The following is a 25,733-nucleotide window of genomic DNA, read 5'->3' on the forward strand; positions in this document are numbered from 1 at the left end:
ATTACAATCAAAACAGTTTAATTCAAACTGTCAAAAAAAAGCTAAAACAGAGGGATCAGTAAATATGTGAAATGGCTCTACATATGAAACAATAAACAATGATTTCCTGCAATGAAATATGAAATACACATTCATGTTTTTTGCTGCAGACAAATATGAGTTTGTATCAAAGTTTGAGCACAAACAAACACAGAATGAATGTTTAAGCTTGTTGCAGATAAACCAAATGTGACATAACTGTGAAGGATAAAAGCCACCTTACATTATATTTTTATCACAGTGAATCACTACTCGTGTTTAACATTGGTGAGGTAGCAGAGACATGGTGCAGGGCTCCAATCTGGATATCAGATTAGACGTCGCCACAATACAAAGTTTTTATTTCATTTTCACTTGAACCTGATGCATCAAGAAGTGTCATAAACAAACAGATGTAAGCTGATAAAATTCCTCCACACACAGTTGTAGGTTATACATAAAATTGAAACTGAATTGAATTTCACATAACCATCTGATCCATTGTTACCTTAATACTGTTAGATTAGTGCAGCTTTAAATATTTGATTTGGCTGTGGTTCATTTGTAAACTGGGAAAAAACAGCAAATCCAAACTCACATCCTGAACTGCACATGCAGGAGTTTTATCGTACGAGGTAACTCACCCAGTGCTATTTCATTATATTTGATTCTGAGTAATGATCTATAAACCAAATATGTTTATGAAAAGTCTTGAAACATTGAAACTTGACCTCTTTTCTGTTCTAGCTAACAGCTGAACCCTCAAGGAGATGTAGACAGCGTGCCTAGAGATGTCAGAGAAAAGGTAAAGAAAACTGTTGCTACTTCTGCCGAGACTACAGATTTTATTATCATCAGTTTAATATATGAGCAGCACCAAATAAGATTTATTTATGATTACTGATTTGAAAGGTTTCATTTTTATTACCATTTTTAATTTTAATCTTAAAAACCCTGATTTGTCTTGTGTGAAATTTGGTCCTCTCTGTTTCTCTGTTCATGCCTATAATTATTGTATTATTCTAATTATAATAATCACATTAATAACAATAGGAGGAGAAGGAGAAAGAATGAGGATATTAATGACAACAGTGCAACTGTTTTTTTTTACTCTCGACCCATACATCTGACCTTTACTGAGGGATATTTTGATTCACTCAGAAACAAATGCATATTAAAGACTTGTTGTTCGCCCATGAAGTTGTAATAAAATATTTTTTTTACCTCTTTCCCCTAAATGATTGTGACCATGTGATTTATTTTTGATAGATAGCGTGTATCTTCTTCCAAACATATCACAATGAAAACAAAACCATAATTAACAGAGGATTGTGTCTGAAAGCAAAATGATTCCAAGTTTCTGGGCAACCGTGTATTTGTGTCTACAAGACACAGTGTTTCTTTGTTTTATTTGGGAGGCAAAAAAATAGTAACTACGTGTGTATATGATTTACTGTATTTGTCATAAGTCATTTGGAACCTTATGCAGAATTTATAAGAATTCATAATTTAATTATAATATAACTTGATGGTCATAAATGGAAACATTATCTTGCGGTCTCATTACAAAGCAGATACTGGATAATGAACACAGAACAGTAAATAAAAGTAGTGAGAGGTGTAGCAGCCCAAAAAACTAAAAAGTGGTGTGATCTCTGAGTATTTATTTAAAGTGGTTATACCTGTTATAAGTCTCTGCGCAAGCAGTTTAAAATCTAATGGAAAGTTTTAGGAATATCAATTCAGCTGCACTTTGTTTTTCACAGATCAGGGTTAGAGAAAAGATAAAGAGGCATGTCAAAATAATATGCATGTTTTGCAAAATAAATATCTTTTATAAAAATTGGTGTTCTTCACAGCTCCATCAGTGACTTTAGCCTGAGATGAACCCAGAAACTCTGGTGGACCTCAGTGTGGATTTATCTGATTAATCAGCTCCATGAAATCAGGTATTATACAAAGCAAAAAAAAAAAAAAGATTTTACAGCGTGTAATATCATCCCAATGTGAAAGCTATTGGCTGAATATAACAGTATTTATTAGTGAAACTTATTTATTAAACTTATTTACTAATTTTGTCTTTCTTCTTTATTAGGATGGACCAGAGCTTCTGGACGGTGTTCTTGTTTCAGGAGGAACCATGCAGTGACTTCATCTGTGAGTTCAGTGAGAAACAGCCCAGGATGCTGCAGTTTCTAACAGACCTGGAGGAGACTGCTGTTCAGCTGGACAGGATGAGAAAGGGGGTTTCACTTGAACCTGATGCATCAAGAAGTGCCATAAACAAACATATTTAAGCTGATAAAATTCCTCCATGCACAGATGTAGGTTATAGATAGTGTAGTAGAAAATCTTTAAAGAAAAACAACTGACGACCAGGTCGATTCGAATAGCAGCCTTGTGCGGGATTTATTTAGCAAGTATCAAAAAACAGATTCAGATGCCAAATGTGTCAGACGAATCCAAAAGTCAGAACAACACTGGGAGATAACACCCAGTTTCTCTCTTTTTACTTTGCAGGTTGGTGTGTCATTGTTTCTGTGTAACTAAGGTTCAACGTCCTGTAATTTCCTGTTATGAAAAACACTTGATATAAGAGCACACTTGGGATTTCCCAAATCCGAGCTGTTCATATCTCAATCAAGCAGACGTTTCCTGTAAAGAGACTGTGACTGTTGGTCAGATTTCTGTGTGTTTATCAAAACATATTTGATGCATATTTAAACTGCTATATGTCAGATATTTTAATACATCTTCAAATTAATTCTACGACATATCCCCCCTTTAATGGAGATATCCATTTGCAACATCTACAGGAATTAATTCGGAAGATGTGTGTTTCTATATAAACATGGGAACTCTATGGAGATTTAAAAATTCAGATCACAACAGGAAACATCAGGCAGGTTTGGCTAGTGAGTTTTTCCTTTTGGGTGTGGGGACTTTCCTGCAAGATATTGCTTTGTGGACAAATAGGAGTTTGATATACTAGTATCTACATTTACATTTTAAAAATGTACAACACATCGACAAAGTAAGACACCTTCTAATGATTATGAGCAAACCTTCACCAAATACCTTGATTAATTATTATGAGATACACAAGTGGATTATAAACATTGATAAATACTTCTGTATGTTCTGTTTGTAAGATGCGGCTCAGTGTACAGTTCGTGAAAACCTCATACAGGCTGTCATGTTTATGAGGAAAGTCTGCAGTCCCACCCGCCTGGCGGCCATACACTGATACATGTCACCACATCACTGAACAGGATTACCAAACCAATACAATGTTACATTTAAGACACAACACAAGTCAAATTAATTGAGTATTATAGACAAATCAAGTCACATAACTATGGAGGATATTAGATGTATAAAATGTGTACTGCTGAACATTACTGTGTAGCAGTGTTACAATATATTTAAAGTTAATATACGGTAGTATCCTGTAAACAAAACAAAAAACAAAACAGTTTGTGTGGTGTTCTTCCGTTCCTTCAGGCGTCCCTCGATGTCCTCTGCTCAGTCCAAGTTCCTTCATTGTGATGCTGCTAAATGTTCCATTACCTTTTTCCTGGATTGTCCATTTGCCATGTTTTCAAAACCCTTCACACTCTGCCATATAGTCTGAAATGTCTCTGTCATCATGTAGGCAGGCGGTAGAAACAGGTCCGTTTGTCTCTGACTCCATCTCTTCAGCATGGATACGATGCAACATGTCAAAGGAAACCAGAATTAAACTGATTAATGCCTTAGCCAAAACAGCTCCTCATTACTCTAAAATTTGGTTCACCCAATCCCCTGACAGACTCCCCCCTACCAGCATTCTGCTATGTAAAATGTAAATGAATGTACAATAATAATATTTCTCAAACTACAGCTAACTACATACTAAACACCTGTCTGTTCTGTCCTGCCATGGTAACATGCAGCTACTCCCTCATCACCTTCAGGATTTCACTTATGTGACAGTTACCAGTTAACATTTTCATTATTTATGATCAAGAGAAGTCTGGACTTCAGACCGGCCCTGGACTCATCCTGAGCCTTTAACGTAGTGGGGATAGTTGCAGGTTTAAGAACATTTTAGCATTTGGCGTGAGTGGTTGTTTCTCCAAAGCTCTCCACACATTCTTCTAATGTTGAGAGTCTCTTCCTCCTTCATACACCCCCACCAGCTCCTGAGAGCTCAGTGTTCACTGTGTCATTCCTACACATCCTGTCCGTGCAGAATTAATTGGGCTGGTCATATTCAAATACTGGCAACTTTGATTTATTGTAATGTGATTTTCAAACCATACTAGTATATCTATGAGGGGTAGAGTCATTTGACATGTGAGAACTATGATAATAACCCATTTTACACTCACTTTACAGTTTACAGTCATATCACATTCTTCAGCATTCAGAAATCCAGCATTTGCAAACATTCAATATGTGTTTTATAATCTACTATAACATGTTGGTGTGTCAGCTTGTGAGGTGAGCAGATTGTCATCCTGTATTTTTTCACATCTCGCACTCAGAGCACTCAAAGGGCTGTGGGAATCTAAGTCTGTTAGGGCAGATTTCCAAGGTTTGAAAAAACTTTGTCATAGAGCTAAACCAAATACATTACCGGAAAGGTCTTGGCCTGGAGAGTAACATATATCAATTTCAAGGTTCTATAATATTCTTGCTTTGAGATATTGACCTTTGAACCTTAACCCTGGGGCATATTTAAATGATTATAACTAAGAGACAAAAAGGGTTACAGACATGAGACCTACTGTTATAGAAAGGTGTTGACATGGACTATAATGTGAGCATAGTCACTAAGGGAAGGGAGTGGGGGGGCTTTAGGATATGCTGAAAAAATAAAAAATCCCCCATTGAACAATGTGATTGACATCCCCTCAAACCCCTGGAAAGCCACTAATTAAATATTTCCAACTTCCAATTTTAGGGGAAACCCTGTTTTATTAAAAAAACTACAACTCCCTAGACCTCTCTTCAGTACTTATGTCGACATGAGAAAAAACGTTTTGTAGTTCTTCCGTATTAGGGTTGTGAAAACCTATTTCTACCCAATATATCGAATATCACACACTGTCTAATAAATAATTATACTGTATGTATATTATCTATGCTAAAAAAAGACAACAATGTTTGTTTAATGTGGATATTTTAACTAAAACAGGAGAGCAGAGTCCGGACCATTTACAGTGAAGCGCGATTCAATGAGATCGCACCACATCCGGTAGGATCGCACAGCACATACGGTAGATTACAAAATAAAACAGATTTCAAAATAAAACACAGCGGATTGTCTTTTTCTGGCGAGATCTTCACCACAAAGTGATTATGTACATTCACTGAGTGAATATTTAGAAAATAAAACATATATTTCTCGCTAGAAATGTAATCAAAATCCATTTTTATGCAGAAACAAAGTCAAAATATTGATTTTTTCACTAAAAATGAGATAACTGTCCGCCATGTTTTTCGTTCCGACCGCCGGAACCTTGAAAGTCACGTGACTTGGACACAAACCAATAGGAAAAAATACCAGGTTGGGTATCGGACTGTCGTTAACTTGCATTGTAGCGAAATCCGTGTCAATTTCACGGAAATTTGAGTAATTCCGTGGCTATTCCATGGATTTTGAGTTAAGAAAATCCGTGGCTATTTCACGGATTTCTGTGAGACCAGGTTGAATTCTGCATACTTTGTGTAACTTGAAGTCTGTGTGGCCTCCTAAATAGCTCTGTCTCTTCCTGGGATATAAATCTATTTAACATGTTCCTGACATTGATTGTTTGAAATGTGAATGTTCTATGTGCTTTATTTATAGTGTTGGTGTGACATGTTCTTGTCTGTATGAAGTGTGAATGTTGGTGTGGGTCAGCACTGTCTGGGTTGGTGTGTGTGTTGCATCGTACTCATCTTTTTTGACTTGGGTGTGGTCCTCCTGCAGCTTGCTGCCTCTCTGCTAAGAGCTTCCTGGGTCACATGAAGCCTCGTTAGGGCCCTTCAGCTTCTCCATCGGCTGTCCCAGTTGCCTTGGCAACATCGACAACAAAATGTTTTCATTCTTATCGTGCATCACAGTCATTTTCCAGTATTGTCTATATTGAACCATACTGTCCTTGTGTTTGTTGTCCTTCACATGACACCAGCTGGTGTTTCTTCTTCCTGGACTGCCATTGGCTGTCCTGATCGCTGTCTCTCACTGTCTTCCTCTAGACTGGTTGATCTCTGGCTTGCTGTTAGTTGCGTCATGTTATCTCAGCTTGCGACTGCTCAAGCGAGGGTGTTTTATAGGGAGCCAGTAATCGTTTTGTTTTGGCATAGGTGGTTAGCATTATTATATCATGCTCTGTTAGTTGCAAGAAAGCAAGCAGCAAAGCATCAAGCTTTTCATAATTTCCAAACTCCCCCCTTCCACAGTCTCCAGAACTGTGGAGTTGGGACATCAGAATCATTAACATGTCATGGATAAAATCATCTTTGGTATTGTGAGATGTCATTTCTAATTAAACAAAAGTTTACAATCACTTTATAGTTTAAAATTAATCCAAACAGTTCTAGGAGTTGTTTAAAATTCTTATTATAGGCCTATCTGCTCATTTAATTCCAAAAACCTCTAACTAATAACTTTCTTTCTTGGGAAAAAAAAAAGAAAAGGGTAAAATTGAATCAGAGTTGACGGAGTTGTAGGGGCGGGGGGAATGTGTGTGTGCTCTCTGTGAATGCCGTTGTATTGTGTGTGTGTGTTTCCTGGAGGTGTGTGCGTGTGCTTCCAGTGTATGTGTGTCTGTTGTATGTGTGTGCGCTCTGTCAGTGTGGTCAGAGTTTGTGTCCCTTCCTGTTCTCTGCTTAGAGCATTTTATCCCCTTATTAACTTAGCTCAGCATGTATGTACAACATGTATTTACACATAAACAAGTATTTACATATTATCTCGTAAAACAATGTACCTGTTCAAATCACATATATAAAAACATATTGAACTTCATAACAGAAACAGAAAAATTAAAATATTATAACACTTTTAAGTAAAGATATTACAACGTCAGTCAGTCTGACTGACTGACGTTATAATATCTTTACTTAGTTATAAATAAAAATATTATAACACTTTTAAGTAAAGAACACTTTCAAGTAAAGATATTATAACGTCAGTCAGTCTGACTGACTGACGTTATAATATCTTTACTTAAAAGTGTTATAATATTTTTCGACCTGGTCGTCAATTGTTTTTCTTTAAAGATTTTCTACAACAATAGCTTAGTTTTTTACTACAACAATAAATCTTTTTGTGTAAATTAGATTCACTTTTAGTTATCTGGTAAAGTAAATGGAGGATGAAAATGACACTTGATTTTTTATGGTTTTTGTAGGTTTGGTTATTCGAGCAGGTCTATGGTTTGATTATGTGTGTGGCTGGAAGGTATTTGATCAGATAAGTGGACAAGTGTTGAATACCAGAGAGGTAGTGCACAGCCTGTATTCGCAAGCAATGGATTCACAAACAATGGATTCACAAACAATGGATTCACATGCAAAGATTGGCATGTTATGCTTTTATGGACTGTTATCATGCAGATAGTTCCAGTTTTATGTTGATTTTCATTTAGCAGCCCTTCAAAATGCTGATAATATTCAATTAAATATATGTATAAATTACATGTTACAGTTTAAATTTTTAAACTCAGAGCTTAAAACAAGAACAACCATCCATGACAACACAGAAACAAACAAGTGAAAGCAAAGACATTGTTTGACTCAAGTTATAAAATGTCTGGAAGGGAAATTCCAGAGGGTTGTGTCTTCTTTATGTGATGCATTTGTGTAAAACAAGTCTCGCAGTTTCCAGACACTGTGGATGTAAGCAGCAGTTTTGTGAAGTCTATGGTCTATGGATGGTGGAGACATATTTACAGTTGTGTAACTGAGTACATTTACTCAAGTACTGTACTAGTGTAATTTGAGGTACTTGTACTTTACTCCTAGCCTGGGTATACCCATACTGCCTTGCATGCCCGATTTCATTTGTGATATTGTCTGGCGTTAGCCAGGCTACTTTACTCCAGTATTTTTCAGGATGAGATTTAACATGAAAAACTGGATAAATTTGAAGTCATAGCGAATCACCACATAGTCTGTCTCGACATTTTAATTAAGCATTAAGTAGGCCTAGTTGAAATGAGCCCTACCCTGAGAAAATTTAAAATACTGCTTTCATAAATGCGTCAAAAATAATAATACAATCATATATTTGGAATATATAAAACCATCTGAGTGGGTCCATTCTGCATAACAAGGACTTTACTTTTGATGCCGATACTTTTGTACTTTTACTTTAGTAGGTTTTGAATGCAGGACTTTTACTTGTAGTGGAGTAATTTCATAGTGTGGTGTTAGTACTTTTACCGGAGTAAGTAGGCGGAGTATGGTTCATATCTAAATTAACCCATTAAGGCCTAAAGCGCCTGGAAAAAAATGCCTGGAAAACCTATGGGCGATTTTCAAATGACCCCCTAAAACCTGAAGTTTTTCTGGAAATTCAACACCTACTAAATAATAGATTTTTCAGCCTCTGTAGCAGATAAAAATGAAATTCAAAAAGTATTTGAGAGCTTATACCCGTGGCTTTCATACGAAGTTGAGTTTATTTGTCCAAACCTTCAATAAAGTTTTTGAAAAAATCAACAAACTCAGCAAATGTTACATTTGACTGAATAAAAAAATCCTATGCATAATACTAATACATGCTCATTAGCAAGATGCAAACATGATATGACCATTGGAAGAACAAGACATAGTTCTCATTAGCCTACTGTAATAAAAAAAAATTATTATCATAATAATAATAATAAATAATAATAATACATTTTACATATTGCACTTTTCAGGGTACTCAACGACGCATAAAGTAATATAAGACCTAAACAGTCATGATTTCTTATATCATAATCACAATCAATTAGCCTATTATTAATATTAATATATTATTAATAATATTATTATTATCTCCAGATGGCCACAAATCTGTCTGTTCTTCGGTGAAAATATGTCGTCTAAAAACACATTCCTCTCATTAATGGTAGAAATGCGGTAATGCTTTCCCGGCGTCAATGGGTTAAGAAATGAAATGAAAGCGAAACAAAACTCACATGAATTCCACATATTGAAGCTTTGTCATACGAGGTAACTCTCCCAGTGCTCTCCCAGCTAATATCTGAAGCCTCAAGGAGCTGAAGGCAGCGTGCCAAGTGGAAACAGAGAGATGTCGGGGAAAAGGTAAAGAAAATAATATTTATGTTACTGCTGCCCAGACTACATGTTTTGTTTACTGCTTTGAAATGTTTTGTTTTTTATTACTGTTTTGAGCTTTAAAAGCCAGAGTTGTGCTGTGTGGAATTTGGTCTTAACATTGGTTTATATTAATAATAATCATGTTAACAATACGGGGAGGATGAGGAGGAAGGAAAAGAATATATTAAAGGCGATGGTGCACCTGTTTTGTTTACTCTCCACCTATACAGCTGACCTTTTATGAGGGATGCTTTGATTAATTTAGAAACCAATGCATAATAAAGATTTGTTTTAAGTTATACGTGGCCACTCATAAAGTTGGAATAAAATATTTTTTTCCTCCTTCCATGAAATGATTGTGACAATGTGATTTATTCTTGATAGTGTATATCTTCTCAAAATGTTATTAATCAGTCTTTTCCAAACATATCACAATGAAAATGAAACCATAATTAACAAAGGATTGTGTCTGACTCACTTTTGGGTGACTGTGTATTTGTGTCTAGAAGACACAATGTTTTTCGTTTTATTTGGGGGACACAAAAATTTTGGACAAAAAAAATGATGTTGCAGTCTCATTAGCAAGCAGATACTGCATAATGAACACAGAACAGAAAATTAGTAGCTAGTAGTAGTGAGAGGTGTGGCAGAGACAAAAACAAAAAAGTGAAGTGATATCTGAGTGTTTATTTAATGTGGTTAAACTGCTTGTTCGCCTCTCTGTGCAAGCAGTTTAAAACCTAATGGAAAGTTTTGTGGTTTTAACACATTAATCTGCAGGTGTAAGGATGCCATACATTACGTTACATGTCAACCTTACAGTTTCCAAGTCACTTACAAGACAGAGATTAACCTACAGACAATGTTGTTTTGTGTGACAGAGAAAAGCTGCAGGAGGCCTTGTGCCGCTACACTGCAGATACTCTCTCCTACATCGACACAGTGAGGAAATTCTGTGAGGGGAGCACTGAGTGGATGCCAAAGAGGGAGACAGAGGTGAACAAGTTGAACGACATCATAGAAAGAGCTGACAAAATCAACCTGAAATTCTACCATGTCATAAAAGCAAAGGGCAAAGGTAAGGCCTCTCTTGAATATATAAAGAGCAAGTTTTACCAGGACAGCAGGCGTGCAAAGCTGCAGGAGGAGCTGGCTGCTGTGGTGAAGGACACTCTGGGAGGCCTGGAGGAGCTCCACTGCTTCCTGGATGCAGTGGAGAATCTGGCGGTCACCTCACTTCATGTGTTCACGGAGGAGAACCAGCTGCTACATCTGCCAGAAGGGGTCAGCCCTGAACATGTCCAGGTGGTCATCACTGCTGCACGGACAGTCTGTCCTCTCCTCCTCGAGTTTAAACGAGATGCCAGTGTCTTCTTCCTCCCCAAGCTTCAGAATGTAGAAGTGCTGTCATATCAGCTGGACAGATACATAAAGACCACAAAGAATATTTGTAGGAAGATACAGGAACGGTAAAGAGACTTGTCAAACTAATAAGCATGTTTTTCAAAATCAACATCTATTATCTGGAAATAACTGTAACTGTGTTTTTTGCAGCTCCTTCAGTGACTTCAGCCTGAAGATAAACACAGAAACTCTGGTGGACCTCAGTGTGGATTTGTCTGAAGATGACATACAAAGGATGCTTCATCAGATTAATCAGCTCCATGAAATCAGGTATTATACATGTATGGTTTGTTTTGGGACAAATATTATCTGTCATATGTCAACACAGGTGATTGGAAGAAACAAAACAAGTCCCTATTTATATTGCGACTGTTTTTATTGTTTGTTTGGCTTCACAAACTGTGTGTAGAGAAGAGAGGAAGTCAAGGGAGGCTTTTAATAAGTCTAATAATGAATGTAATCATAAACAACTCAAACAACAAGAGTGAGTTGAAGACATGTAAAACACTTTACACATTTACCATAATTGTAAAGAGACATCTGTAAACTGTTAGGATCCATGTAACTGCAGAGTCAAATATTACTCTAAAGGTTTAGTGGTCTTTTGTTTGTAAAACTTCACTAGAGTCTAGGAAAGGAATTTATACAGTCTGTAATGTCATCTCAATGTGAATCCTATTGGCCAAATGTGACAGTATTTATTCATGAAACTTAATGTTTTGTCTTTTGTCTTTATCAGGATGAACCAGAGCTTCCGGATGGTGTTCTTGTTTCAGGAGGAACCATGCAGTGGCTTCATCAATGAGTTCAGTAAGAGACGTCCCAGGATGCTGCAGTCTCTAACAGACCTGGAGGAGACTGCTGTTCAGCTGGACAGCATGAGTAAGGGGGCCAAGATCTCCAGTGTGGGCGGCAGCTCAGTCGGGGCAGTTGGAGGTGTGCTTGCCATCGTTGGTTTGGCATTAAGCCCTGTAACAGCTGGAGCGTCTTTCATTCTGACCATGACCGGGTTAGGAATGGGAATTACCAGTGGAGTCAACAGTATCGTCACCACTGGCACAGAGATGGGAGTGAACTACACACAACAAAACAAAGCCAAAGAAACCTTCGAGAGCTTCATGAAGGATGTGAAGAGTCTCCAGGATCGTCTGGTGGAGGTGATCTATCAACCAGTTATCGGAATAGAAACAAGTGAGATAGATTTGGACAAGATTGCAAATAAAGGTAGTTCTGCTATTAAAATCATGGACGCGGCGGCTGATGTTGCTTCTGCCTTTAAGCTGTTAAAAAGTGAAGAGATGCTTGCAAGTGCTGGTAAAGTGGCAGCGCAGGAAGGAAAAGCGTTACGTAACGTACCCAGGGTGGCAGCAGATATCCCAGATATTGGACAGGCAGCAGTTAAAGGGCCTCTTGCTCTCTCCAAGTCAGCCAGGGCCGGTCTCATCGGGCTCAACGCGCTCTTCCTCGGCATGGATATCTTCTTCATCTGTAAAGACAGCATCAGTCTGGCCAAAGGCAGCGAGACTGAATTATCACAGTTCATCAGAGCCAGAGCTGCACTGTGGAGCTCAGAGATGGACTCATGGCAGAAGATCCACGACTTCCTGACCAAAGGTCTGGTGACATCAGAGGAAAACAAAGCTATCCTGGAGATGCCTGTTTATCCAGAGAGGGAGATGAAAGAGAAAAAGTAATGTGTGATACAGTAGTGCTCAGTGAACAGAGATTACTGCATATTTAGAACAACTCTGACACTCAGATCACATACAGTACCAGATTCATTTAATGTCTCTGTTCAGCATCAAACATCATTTTGAAACAATGAGATTTCCATCTGATCAAGTAAATTAAGAACAAAATAAAAAATAGTTGGTCGACAGGCAGTGGTGCATTTGTGCAACTCTCACTATGTGTCTTTAACAGACAAATGTGAATATATTTGACCATATATACAAATATAATCTTAGTAGGTATAGCCCATACACTGTATAAACTATATGATTTAGGATTTCTTACTGTTAAGTTCTCATGACAAACCTGATTTATTGAGTCCACATTTTAATGAGTAAGTGGGCAGTAGCTTTCCTTGACTGAGTTTATCAACGATATGTGGCTATAAGGCTTGTCTCAATATATAATGCATTATGTCATTCATCTATATGTTTTGTTAAAACTTTTAAGTGAAAGATTGAAATACTACAGATCAATACAAATGCCATTTCCAGTGATCCAAAGCATGTTTTACTTTATAATCACATTATGGTTTTATGAATAAGATGAGAGCTTCATACTTTGATTATGTTGTATTAAAATAATGCTTTTAAATATTTTTTTTCTGCTTCAGTCAGTAAAAACTGAGAAGCAAAACCACATCAGTACTGAGATATTTTGCTTATATATATTTTTTTTTCAGAAACTGGAACCATTTCTCCAAAGTCAAGATGACAATGCAGTAATTTTCTGTACCTGTCTTTGCAATGTGTAATCTTTCAGCCGAATGCGTTATTTTTTCTTTTTTTTTTCAATAAAACTGTTTCCTGGTATTCACTAAGGAAAAGATTGTATTCAGCAAATTTCAAAAATATTTTATGTGCTGATTATTAAAATTAATAAAGGGATTTATTTAATCTCCTGTCAAATGTGGTTCAGAGGACAAAAAAGGGTTAGAGGTCAGATTGTCCTGTGTCACCTCTGAAAAAAGGCAAAACCACTAATAGCCACAAGTCTGCTTTTAAGACCATCTTTTAACAACATACTATACTATGACTGTGTTTTCTCCAAATTTTGGACATCCTATAATATGGTGTTTTTATTTCAGAATAAATTATGTGATAATATGTATCAACAGACTATAATTGGGCCACTTATAACATTTTTAGACATTTTAAAATGTGACCATTTTTGACAAAACAACATACTTTACTATGGATTTTTTGTATGATTTTGAACATCATACTATTCTATGACTTTTTTTTTTTTTTTAAATGAACATCACACTATACTATGGCTTTTTGGGGGGGGACTTTGAACATCATACTATGTTTATGTTGACATTTTGAAAGACATTACACTATGACTTTTTAATGAATTTTGAAGGACATACTATTATACTGTGACTGCATTTTTATTACTCCCTAGATCAATAATTAACAAAACAGTAGCAAAGCTGATAGTAATGTGTGGACTGATGAACTTCAATAACACATTCTGATAAAGCATAAAAATATTAACATTCTGGGACAGGGTTATAAGGGATTTTATACTGGAAGTTTCCAAGGAACCCCGAATTTGTGATCCTGGGACTGATACCTGGTTACACGATTTAAAAAAAGGATTTCTACCCCATCTAATCTGATACTTGCATGTGAAAAGGCCATTACAAGAAACTGGTTGAAATGTGACCGCTCTCTCCAGACCAGGACATTATTACCAGTGAACAGAGCTGGATAAAGTGGACTGCATCCAAGAGAAAGATGTGATGTCCTCCGCTGATCTCAAAATAATGGATCAAAAGGTCGTAATTAGAGTAAATAATTAAAGTGAGGAGTGGTCTTCAACACAATCCACCATTTCAGGATGACACTGCTGCAGTTTTGTCTGCAGTTTATCTAATGATTTATGAGCCATGTTTGGAAAAAAAACAACAAAAACAGTTAGCCAATCTGTTGTCTTTATTGAATGTCAAAGGTTATTAAGTTGAGTGTCTTTATGTGTTGTAAAGGCTCTGGTCACTAGAGACGACTCCACATATCAGTTCTCTTCATCTGGAATGAGAAAGATGAAAAAGGTTGTTTTTTTAAATCAGTAAACAGGTTTTCAAGTTCAGATGACTGCTGTACAAACAATGGAAAACACCACTTTACATTAGTTCATGTTCCAAATCGGTTGTGAAGTAAAAGAAACAACTGAATCTCACCTTCTTCTTCCTCATCTTCTTCATCTTCCTCTTCCTCCTCCTCTTCATCAGAGCTGAAGGTTCCATCAGGCAGACTGTACACCCGAATCACTTGCTGTTGATTAAAAAGACAAAATGTTGACACATTAGCTCAACAATTCAAAGGGAAGAAGTTTTTATAAATCCCTGCAGCACAAAGCATGGATGGAAACTGAAGGTTCACCTTGTTGGGGTCCTTGAGGATGAGGTACTTGCCCTCCTCCAGCTTGCGGCAGATATCGATGACGCAGCGGAGGATTCCCCAGGCGTTCTCCATGCTCAGGTTGATCTGGCTGGCGAACTCGTTGGGTTTGAACTGCTGGGTTCCCAGGATGACGTGACGAGCCGAGTCCTTAACGTGGTATCGAGACACATACCTGAAGAACACAAAGTGATGCAGGGTTTAACGAGGTAATGCTCTGTTATAACGTGTTTATTGTCTCTGTACAGATAACTGAAGGCTTCCTCACAACAGACACATTGGTTTGTGCTTTATTCAATTAAAATACATTTTAGTTTATATCAGGGCCATCCAACACAGAGCAAAAGAGGCTTGATGACATGTTCTACTATGACTTTTAACAGCATTTTGAATACCATATCATATTTTTATGACATACTACACCAGGTGGCTTGTTTGCTGATTTAATGAGTCAAACAAACATGTATTTTTTGTTAAATCAGTCCAGACACTGTGTTGTTTCAGGGTTTTATAGTCAAGAAAGGTATCGAGATAACTCACAGGTACCTGCTTTAGGAAGCAGGTTTACAAAGTAACAAATTGTAAACATGTCAGTTTGTCACCTGTGAATAAATTCACCAAACTTAATACTATCAGTCTGCTGTATATTGCTGCTTTATTTTATAGCAGAATTTAAATCCCTATTTGCCCCATCACATGGAGTGTCTCTTGTTGCTGCAGTGCATCTGACAAAGTAAACGGATTTGCTGCATCGTCATGTTACAGATTAAAGGATAGAAAAACTCATTTGATTATTTTTTTACTTTTAAATGAAAACCAAACAAAGAGCTTCACATTTTCTCTGCTGTAACAGCAACAACAGACGCATTCGTTTTAAAGTCGCCGGATGACACTTGTTAATCTGTAGCAGCAGCTAAATTGGTCAAACTCTAGGTCCAGGTCTAACTCAAAGTCTAGGTATATAGGTAGTATAGGGGTACAGAACAAACATCACTTACTCTGACCCTGAATGTGATGTAACTATTTAATAAGCTTTATAAGAGGGAGTCTGAGATTTTAGATTTTTTCATTGCAAACGAGTGCCAATGAGAAAGCACACTTTGTGAATGTTGATGAACTGTAAACATAAAAAGATTGTAGCTCTCTCTTCCATGTATAAACTATGATAGAATCACTGTGTGTGTGTGCGTGTGTGTGTGTGTGTGTGTGCTCCTCACCCCAGTTTGAGGTACTCTGATCCAGCCAGCATGGCGCAGCAGGTCCAGCGAGCCAGTTTGTAGCTGTTGTTCTTCAGCTCGGTGGCCAGGACGGCTCCTCTCTGAGAGTCCAGCTTCTGACGCCAGTCCACTCCGTTACAATACTGATGACACAACAGAGCAACAAAAGCTTTTAGTTTTAGGCATCTTTGGAATTCACTTCATGTAAAATTCAAATGGGAGCTGGAATTCAAAGTCAATTTATCGTCATTTATTCACATACATGTATACGGGTGAATAAAATGGTGTTCCTCATACTGTTTTCTTATATTTAGGAGTGCTGGATGGCTTCCCGTTTATAAAGTAGCTCGTAACTTTGCACAACAAAAAAAAACACTAAACATTAACATCACCCTGTACTGAAACACATCATGCTGCCTCTTACCCTGGAGTCCCACTCGTTGAGGGTCTTAACGTTAACGAAGGACACTTCTCCGTTGGCTCCCGTCATCACTCCATCGTGTTCACAGCGGACAATCAGATCAATGTCTTCCCCGAGCTTCCAGTGACGGTATCTAAAAAACAAACACAGTGAGCCTACAAAAGAAGTGATGTCATATCGCCACAAAGTTTTGTCTGATTGACATGAAACTGGGGCAAGAAGCATTCCATGTTGTCTGATGTGTGTTGTGTCGACTATTTATGTATTGACTATTTGTTGCTGGCCATGTGGGCCGTATGAACCACGACAACCTGCTGCTCAAAATGAATTGCCCCCTTGTGGGATTAATAAAGTTGTTTGAATTGAATTGAATTGAATTGAATTCCATGCCACACTGGGATCTTCTTTAAACGTTGAAAATTTTCTTTTAAAGTTTTTAAAATCAAAGTCGCTCTCATCCAGTGCCTAATGTTGCCTCCGCGGTCCTCCTGGTCCGACTTGAGTGGGAGGATCGGACCCCGTAAATACCTGCTCGCAGGTCTAGTTTATCTTGTTTTCATATGATTAAAATATATAATATTCCACAAAGAAGTAGCTGCAACGTCCTCTGTACAGGCTTACAGATGTTTGACATAATTAAGTTCAGTGCCTACCTGTAGGCTACAGATGCCACCTCGCTCTTGTCCGTGTCCTCCTCCACAAACGGGTTGGGGGCTGGAAACTTGTACCGCTCTCCACCCTGAAGAAGAGAAAACAAAAACATGACAAATCTTAAATTACTATTGTGTAATGTGCAACTACAGACAAATAATGTATCACTTGAGACACTGGGTACAGCAAAAGTACTGCTTTCTGCTGGAGCGACTTTTACAGCAGCAATAAATTCTTTGATTATTTACCAGCTCTAATGAGGGTTTATCTAGCTTAGCTTGTCGATATTTTTATACTGACAGCTTTCAGACAAGTATAAAGTTTTAGAAAAGTTCCTATGAGTCAATGTGAAGATTTTAAAACTCGGTATGCTGTTTAAATTAGTTATTGAATACACCCCTGACTTGGTAAAGAATTCTTCCAGGATTGGGACTGGACAGTTTTTGTGTGGGAGTATCACCCTTTGGATTAAAGGGTTTCATCTGCAGGAGTTCTCACCATGCGTAAACACTGCTGGCTGAAGTTGTGGTTGATGTAAGTGGCCTCCATTGCCAGGTTACGAGGAGAGTTGAAGGAGTTGCCCTCATCCTGCGGCGGTTCGTTGGCAGTCTCACTCACAGTGAGCAAATCTAAGAGAAGATGTTACAAATGTTATCAGCAAAATGCACTTAAAGTTAAAGCTGTAGTAAAATGTTCCCTGTCAGTTTCTGATTAACATTACTGCTGCATTAACGTGTTTGTTGCATTTTAGTACTGTAGATGTTTATGGTTGTGTTCAATGTTCATTTTAACGCCTTTATATTCTCTTGGTATTTTAATCTACAGCGATGCATCACATTCTATAGGATCATCATGTATATAGTGTTGCTGTCCTGTTAGAACCACATATCTCTAAAAAAAAAAAAACAGCTATATTCAGTTTTGTGATGATGCCTTTTACAGCTCTTCAAAGAGGGTTTTAAACAGTTTATGTAGCTTAAAGAAGATGGAGAATTATCACAACGGAAAATGTTTATAGTTTATCACAAACATTCAACACATCTGGAGATACGTGGTTCACACTGGACAGGAGCAGGATGCAACATTAAATCTCTAAACTAACTAAAGCTGTCAGACAAATTTAAAAGGTCAATATCTTTGTGAAACCAGTTCCCCCCGTGGTGTCAACAGATCTCTCCAAACCTCACCAAAGTCAGAGTTGTCTCTCTTGTCAAAGAACAGCTTGTTGCCCACTCTCTGCACGATGATGTCCCAGGAGTTCACTGAGCGTGTGCAGCACATCAAAGTGGCCAAGATGGCGTCAGTGGCAAACACATTACCCTGAGTCTTAGCCAGCTGGAAAGAGAACAAAAAAAAACATGTTGCTGTAAAAGAAAGCATCACAATAACAACAAAAACATTCTGATTGAGTTTACTGGAGCGGCTCATTGTATTAAGAAGTGAATACCTTGCGGATGACGGGATCGTCAGTCGTAGTGACGGTGTGGAAAATCCTCTTGATGCTCTTCAGGGACTTCTCGTTGCGGGTGGTGATCCGGTCGAAGGCCTTGTCGTAGTGCTCCAACGCACCACAGCACTCACTGCAAAACAAACAGGAAACTCATCACATTCTGTAGTTACAAGTTCAGTCCCCTCAACCCTCTCAACCTGAAAGACATGTTTTCTTTCAAATAAATACATATACTTTTAATAACAAAACTACAGTATTTATCAGCCAGAAAGTTTAAAAACAAAAATTACCACAGGCTTCAAATTTTGGGCAGCCATTTTATACTTAAAAATAGTGATATTTAATCAAAATCACTTTATTCAACATTAAAAAAAATAACCCAGATGTACCAACTAGATCCTGTAAAAAACATTTATTGCGCTTTTAATTGCAACTTTGAAGCCAAGAAGGACTCAGCTGAGATCAACACTCATGTGACAGAACTGCCACCAATCTCTGACTATTTGTTGGTCGACTGTATTGTCATGTCAAGAAAACTGTATGAAGTGTTCAAAAAAGTATAAATAAACTGACTGAGCGGTTTAATTATTGTTTAATTGGAGTAGAGAGGAGAGAACAACTTTTTTTCTAAATTTAGGATTTATGGCTTTTCAGCTCTGTAATAATGCAGAAAATACATTTGAGTAATATCTTCTAGCCGTTATTGTGCGGTTTGCAGGGCATATAGATTTTATATGTTGCAGTAAAAAATTAGGCCAAATATGCCCTGACACTGCTCTGGGGTTCAGAGGGTTAATATTCAATGGTAAGTGAGTTTCACTCACATGTCAACAGGGTCAGCCACCTCCATGTATCTCATCTTCATCAGTCGGGGGAAGTCCATCTCCTCCTTCACCTCCCAGTCGCTCCTCACCTCCACTGAAGAGTCTCTTGGCTTCAGCTGAGCCTTAAAGAAAAGTAACAGGGAGGGGGAGAAGAGATGCACAGGAAGAACAACTGTTAGCATTCCTGTTGTCAACAGAAGAATCAACACGGCAGAAGAATACGCTCACAAAATACACACATTTCATATTCATATTCTAAAAGTATGTCGAACATTTTACCCCCAATAGTTGCAGATAAATATTCTGTCTAACAACTAGCTAATTAAAAGCTACTGGCTGCAGCTCTAGTCCAGGATTAAAATCGAATTACAGATTCATACCTGAGACTTTTGGTCCCACTTCTGACGGACACCAAACTGCTTCTGGAACTTCTTCTGCAGGCGCATACGATCCCTGAGAGGACAAAGATTTAATGTTAAACTCAAGTCTTTAAAACACGATTAGCTGTCAACACGCGATGTGCAGATGTGATCTCGCACTAAGAAAAACATTTGGCAGAAAATAAAGCAGCACGCTTCTCTACTTCCTCACCTCTCCTTCTGCTTGGCGCTCTTGGGGAGCGTCTGCATGTTGAACTGGGTCAGGTTCCTGCGGTCCTTGTCCCTGCGCAGGTTCCTCTGTTGAAACAAACAAACACTAACATGTGATGGGACTGATTTAACTAAAATACACACCTAACATTTTAAATCAGCAGGGTGACAGTGTTCAGTGGGTCTGTTGTACCTGAGCAAACCTCATGCGGTTCCTCTGGTAGGCCGTCTTCTGCGTCTTGGCCGTGTCCACCAGCTGGAAGCTTGTCTCGTCCTCCTCGTGGAAGTAGGCGTACTGACTACCGCCTCCGAACTGAGAGGAATACTTGTCTGAAGACAAAACAAACACGTAAGCAATCAACATGTGCAGGGTTCATACAGATTTGTGGTCTAATGCCTCATTCTGATGGACATTTTCTTTAATTAAAAATATAATCTTTAACTACAGGAACTGCTAGTGTTTCCGACCTTTAAAAAATGTGTCCAGATATTTCAATCAATCTGTAATTCCAGCTGAAATACCACACAGACATCTAAAGTTAAAGATACTAAGCAGTATTTTTAGTTGGACAGCCTTTTACTCACTTGTGTATCTCTTGTCTTGATAAGTTGCTCCAGTCCAGTCAGCGACCTGACAGACAGAACAAGCAACATGATGAAAACTGAAGACACAGTGGTATTTTTCAGTAGAAAACTTTTACCATTTACTGTGAAAAAAGCCCAAACCTTGCCCAGACGGTCTCCTTTGCTGAAAGGCTGGTAGGGCATGTCTTTAAACTTCTCTGGGACCGCACAGGGACCCCACCCGGACGGGTTGTCCTGGATCACAGGGGCGTTGAACTTCGCCATGACCTGAAGTCAGAGAGAGAAGGAAACTTCTGTGACCAACAGGTGCATAAATTGTATCCACATTTCTTAAGGGTACAGTGTAATGGTTTAAAACATGCACAGGGTCTCAGGCAAAGAACAGCACTGATTTCTCCAGCAATGCACTGAAATAAATAGGCACTGATCAGCTTGCGCAGTGGGCTAGTCATCATTGACCCCTGAGCATCCAACAACAACCATTCCTCTGTTCCTCCTTCTGATGTTTGTTTCATTTTTCCCTGATAACTTTTTATTTTGTGAGGAGTTTTCATTACCTGAATCAATGGTGCAGACCGAGTGTGTAAAACAATGCACAGATTATAAAGCATCCTGAGGCAATTTTATGATATTGGACTTTACACAACCGTGATTCCCAAACAATGGGAATATGAAACAAGGATAAAAACAACTGGAGAGAGAAAATGTCCCGCAATGTTTTTTTAAATTGATAAATATCTTAATTTTGTGTTAAATACCAGTTTTCTACTCAGCTATAAGCACCAGCTCATGACTACTGATATTCACAATAATAGCAGGAACTATTTTATTAACTATTACTACGTTTTTATTTAATGTAGGTCAAATTGACCTTATTGATCGGTAAGTGTGTAGGGACTTAACTACAAGGGAAATGTACGAATCAAATGAAAATAAAAGTAGGAAAAAGCTTCAGTTTTAATTCTTAATAGGTCTCAATGTTTTTTAGAGGAAGTGGAGAAAAAAAACTAATCTGAAAGTAACAAAGCTCCAGAGCACAAAAAATACACCTACTAGCATAACATTTAAAAACTCAAGTAAATTACAAGTCACTTGATTTGTACTTGGGCACATTACTTAACTAAATATGCTTAATTTCATCCCAAAGCTTGTTTTATTTCTTCACACTGTTAAAATAAAGTAATTTTTTGTCACCGGCCACCTATGGTAAAATCGCCTACATCCTCAGTTGATCAGATCATGTGATTTTACCCCTTTAAGATAATGGCCTATGTCAAATGTGTGACTTAAGCGAATTTATGATGCCTAAGTCAAAATAAAATGTGACTTAGGCAATTTTTGTACATGCCTTTGTGACTTAAACAAGATATGGTAACACTTTATTTTGAAGGTGTCTACATAAGAGTGACATGAGCGTGTCATAAACATGACATGGGATGTGTCATGAACATTAATGACACTTTGTAGTAACATTAATGCTCATGATACTTGTCATGTTTCTGACAGGCTTGTGTGACTCTTATGTAGACACCTTCAAAATAAAGTGTTACCATATCTTGCTTAAGTCACAATGGCATGTTCAAAAAATTGCCTAAGTCATTTATTTCTCTTAAGTTACATAATTTACACAGAGTGTTATTACTATGCTAATAGCCATCCTTTGTTACATCCTTTTTGAGTGAAATCATCAATAAATGTCATATGTTACACTTTTGGTGAAGTCTTTTGTGTTACCTGCCAAACTTGAAAAATGAGTTAGGCGATTATTTTAACAGGGTGACGATTTGTACATTTTAGAGCATCTTTAATCGATCTGCAAACATCTGGCACCACTGACGCTTAGCTCCCTTTAGCTTAGCGTTACATCACTTGTACCATCACTAAAGAGCCGAAGCATCCAGGCTGTGGAGCAACACTGATTTCCCTGAACCAAGTAATTATAACCAATAAAGAGCAATAGCTGGGCCTTTTGCCTATGAATCGTGGATTCTTGTCGGTTAGCTAACCATGTCGCCAGGTGGCCGTGTTAGCATAGCTAAGCTAACTGGTCAGCAGGCCTCATACACTTCCGTAAGACTCGCTAAGATTCATCTTCAAACACGACCGAAAACGGCGTCTTTTCACACATCTGTACATGCTTGGATGTAACCTTACCGTGAGTTATGTGACACCCTATCGGTACTTTTAATCCAGCCGGTCCTGAAGCGGTGCTGAACGCCGACGGAGCGCCGGTGTGAAAGGAAGTGACGAGCTGCCGTAAAGCGGAAGCTGTTTCTCGTCGTTTTCCGGTAGCATCGAATGCTCATATTACGGAAGGTCTTTGCGGCTTCAGAGGGTTAGTTATAAATATAATCATGCATGTATATAGTAACATATCGTCACCCTGTTAAAATAATCGCCTAACTATTTTTTTCAAGTTTCGTCGGGATATCGCGTCGGATTGCGTCAGTTTGCTAACTTTATTTTGAAAGTCACTGGAAGTGTGTTTATGTTATAAATAAGTAACTTGACAGTGGTATAGCTATTTTGCATTTGTTCAGCGTGGCCACAAGAGGGCAGCAAACACATAATGAAAGTTAAATTGTAGGGCCAAAATATGATCATAGATCAAATATAAAATAAAGAAATACGAATTTGTGTAGGAAAGTATTTGTACATGAATAATAATAATAATAATAATAACAGGAACGTAGAAAATGTATGTGCATAATGACAAGCAACAAATATGTATTTACAGTGATGTAAACAAATTGTTATTATATAAGGTATAAAATAATATATTAATATATTAATAATTGAAACAATATATAACAATATTCATGTTGGATTTCTTTCTTTTTGCGTTTCAACCGTGACCCCAAGTGGAAAAAAACTCCAATTGAAACAATTTTTTAATGTTAAATTGTTTTTGTTAATCATTGTTTTACTTTGAAAATATTAAACAGAAGTGCTATACATTGTCATCATGCCTGATGTAGTAATGAGAATAATAAATGTAATAATAATATGTTGTGATTTTGTATTTCCAATCATATGGAAGAATTATTTACAGATTTAAAAAAAAATAAAGCAGATGGTGCAAACATAAGCAGAAAAAAATGAGAAAGGAAACAAATAGATACATAATCTAATTTTAAATATTAAAATATGACAGAGATGAAATAAATTTGTATATGTAATTACTAAGCACAGATAATATAGATTCAGTATTATAGTACTAAATAAAAACAACATAAATCAAACATTTAAGAGGAGCAACATAATTCTGGTAAGGGAAATTGATTTCCTACCTTTTAAATAATAACAATAACAACAACAACAACAACAATAATTTTTGCACAACGCTAAGGATATTTTTTCAAAGTAAAATTCTTATTTCTAACAAGTAGTAACAAACAACACTCTTTTTTTGGGGGGGCCAAAACTACAAAATAATACAACTGCACATTGATAAAACTTGGATACAAACAGCACAGCATTACAATTTTGCCTCCTCTTATTTCTTTTCCTTATACTTGACGTTTAACATGGGAAATAAAAACAAAACAAACACCTTCCTCTGATCATTAAACATTTCTGTGAGTGATCCTGCACTTAAATTGGAAGGATAACCTCACTGATGTTCCCTGCTGTCACTCCTCAGGCCTCAAGTGTGTTTACAAAGTAATCTCTGGATCTAATTAAGATGTCGTTCACACGCTGCAAAGGTCATAAAATCTGATTAATAAACATCAAGTTGTCTGTGTGTGTGTGTGTGTGTGTGTGTGTGTGTGTGTGTGTGTGTCAGTTACATGATATTTCACAGGGGACTCAGATGATGAATGATGCTGCCGTCTTTGCACATCTGTTCTTTCCAACATCTGCATTCATCCGCACATCATTTCTCTTGAGCTGGAACAAACTCATGCTCGTCGTAAATTCAGATGCATATTAACTGGATATAATCTGTCCATCCATTCTTCCATTTTAAACATTTTTCTGCGTTGCATCATCACCTGGCAGCTGCACTGTGACTCATATCAAACACACCCACATGTCGTCCTTCAGGGATCTTTGGAGCCAGCGGCAGATGGTGAACGCAGCGTGTGCAGAAGTCACATTCATTATGGATCCTGATGACTGATTATGTCTGTATTTTTACTTCCTTACACTGACTTTAATGGTTACAGGAGGATAGTAACAAGAACACTGCAGTACAGTTTGGTGTTTTGGTCCAGACTGAAATATCTCAACAACTATTGGACGAATTATACATTCATGTTCCTCAGGGGGTAAATCTTAATAACTTCTGCGATCCTTTTCCTCTAGCGCCACCATGAGGTTAATACTTGTGGTTTTTGGATGGATTGTCGGTTAAATTTAGTTCAGACATTCATGTTTCCATTTGGATGAAAATACGACCCATGAGTTGTTTGTACAACAGCTTTATTACCGCCCAGAATTCACGTCTGAAGTGAGTGGCGCCCTCTAGTGGCTGTAGTAATGATGAAGGATGCCAAGACAGAAGTTACATGCAGTTATTTAACTTTGTGACTTTTCATTTATAATGCCCAAAGGCATTAAATATGATGAATAAACCACACAAAAATGCTTAATACTTTTCGGTGAATATTTTGCATCAAAACTATTAATACCCTCAGCAATGCAAATTTGCAACAGTTGCAATGATATTCAATAAAAGGTTCAAGTTTATATTCTCGCTGACAGAGGACCAACTAACTACAGGCATCCTGTTGACCCAGAGCAGGGACATGCATGCGGTGTAGATGTCTATGGCTTTTATTGTGAAAGGTAAGACAGGAAAGAGTGGATTTAATTTGGGGCTTTCTTTGACAAGGTTAAAGGTCTTAACCATAACATGCATATTTTTCCCTCAAATGGGAAGTAGTTTTGAAGCCTAAACTGATGCTTCACAATGTTAATGATATTATGTGATGATGTGTTTAAAAGGACACCACTTCTTCATGACGTCATCACTTAAAACCTTCAGCAGTGTGTTTCCTGCCGTCAGCTTCCCTCTAAAGTTCAGGCTTCAAACTCCAGGACAGTTTTTGTTTGATGATGATAGGCCAAGTAAAACCGGAGATAAGGTCATATATAACATATTTAGTATAAAAATATAGAACTAGATGTT

General features: G+C 37.5%; 2 protein-coding genes across 3 annotated transcripts; one reads left to right on the top strand and one right to left on the bottom strand.

The window, feature by feature from the left end:
• Positions 1-9,191: 9,191 nt before the first annotated feature.
• Positions 9,192-13,337, top strand: LOC131983675 (uncharacterized). The gene is made up of 4 exons (XM_059348438.1): positions 9,192-9,306; positions 10,203-10,790; positions 10,876-10,995; positions 11,465-13,337. The coding sequence occupies exons 1-4, from the start codon at positions 9,293-9,295 to the stop codon at positions 12,417-12,419; spliced, it is 1,677 nt and encodes a 558-aa protein (XP_059204421.1). The 5' UTR covers positions 9,192-9,292; the 3' UTR covers positions 12,420-13,337.
• Positions 13,338-14,378: 1,041 nt separating this feature from the next.
• eif3d (eukaryotic translation initiation factor 3, subunit D) lies at positions 14,379-22,861 on the bottom strand. Of its 2 annotated transcripts, none has more exons than XM_059348178.1 (16): positions 22,754-22,861; positions 20,741-20,866; positions 20,600-20,645; positions 20,208-20,344; positions 20,016-20,101; positions 19,805-19,877; positions 19,425-19,540; positions 18,598-18,730; positions 18,338-18,485; positions 17,649-17,779; positions 17,153-17,238; positions 16,503-16,632; positions 16,079-16,221; positions 14,844-15,036; positions 14,642-14,735; positions 14,379-14,489 (listed from the first exon to the last, which is right to left on the bottom strand). In XM_059348178.1, exons 2-16 carry the CDS (start codon positions 20,861-20,863, stop codon positions 14,476-14,478), a joined length of 1,653 nt encoding a protein of 550 aa, XP_059204161.1. In that variant the 5' UTR covers positions 20,864-20,866; positions 22,754-22,861; the 3' UTR covers positions 14,379-14,475. The 2 variants fall into 2 exon arrangements, with proteins under 2 accessions (XP_059204161.1, XP_059204160.1); XM_059348177.1 differs by having other exon boundaries at positions 19,425-19,546.
• Positions 22,862-25,733: the final 2,872 nt, after the last annotated feature.

This window comes from Centropristis striata, chromosome 13 (genome assembly GCF_030273125.1).
Source record: "Centropristis striata isolate RG_2023a ecotype Rhode Island chromosome 13, C.striata_1.0, whole genome shotgun sequence".
In the NCBI taxonomy this organism is placed as follows: Eukaryota; Metazoa; Chordata; class Actinopteri; order Perciformes; family Serranidae; genus Centropristis; species Centropristis striata.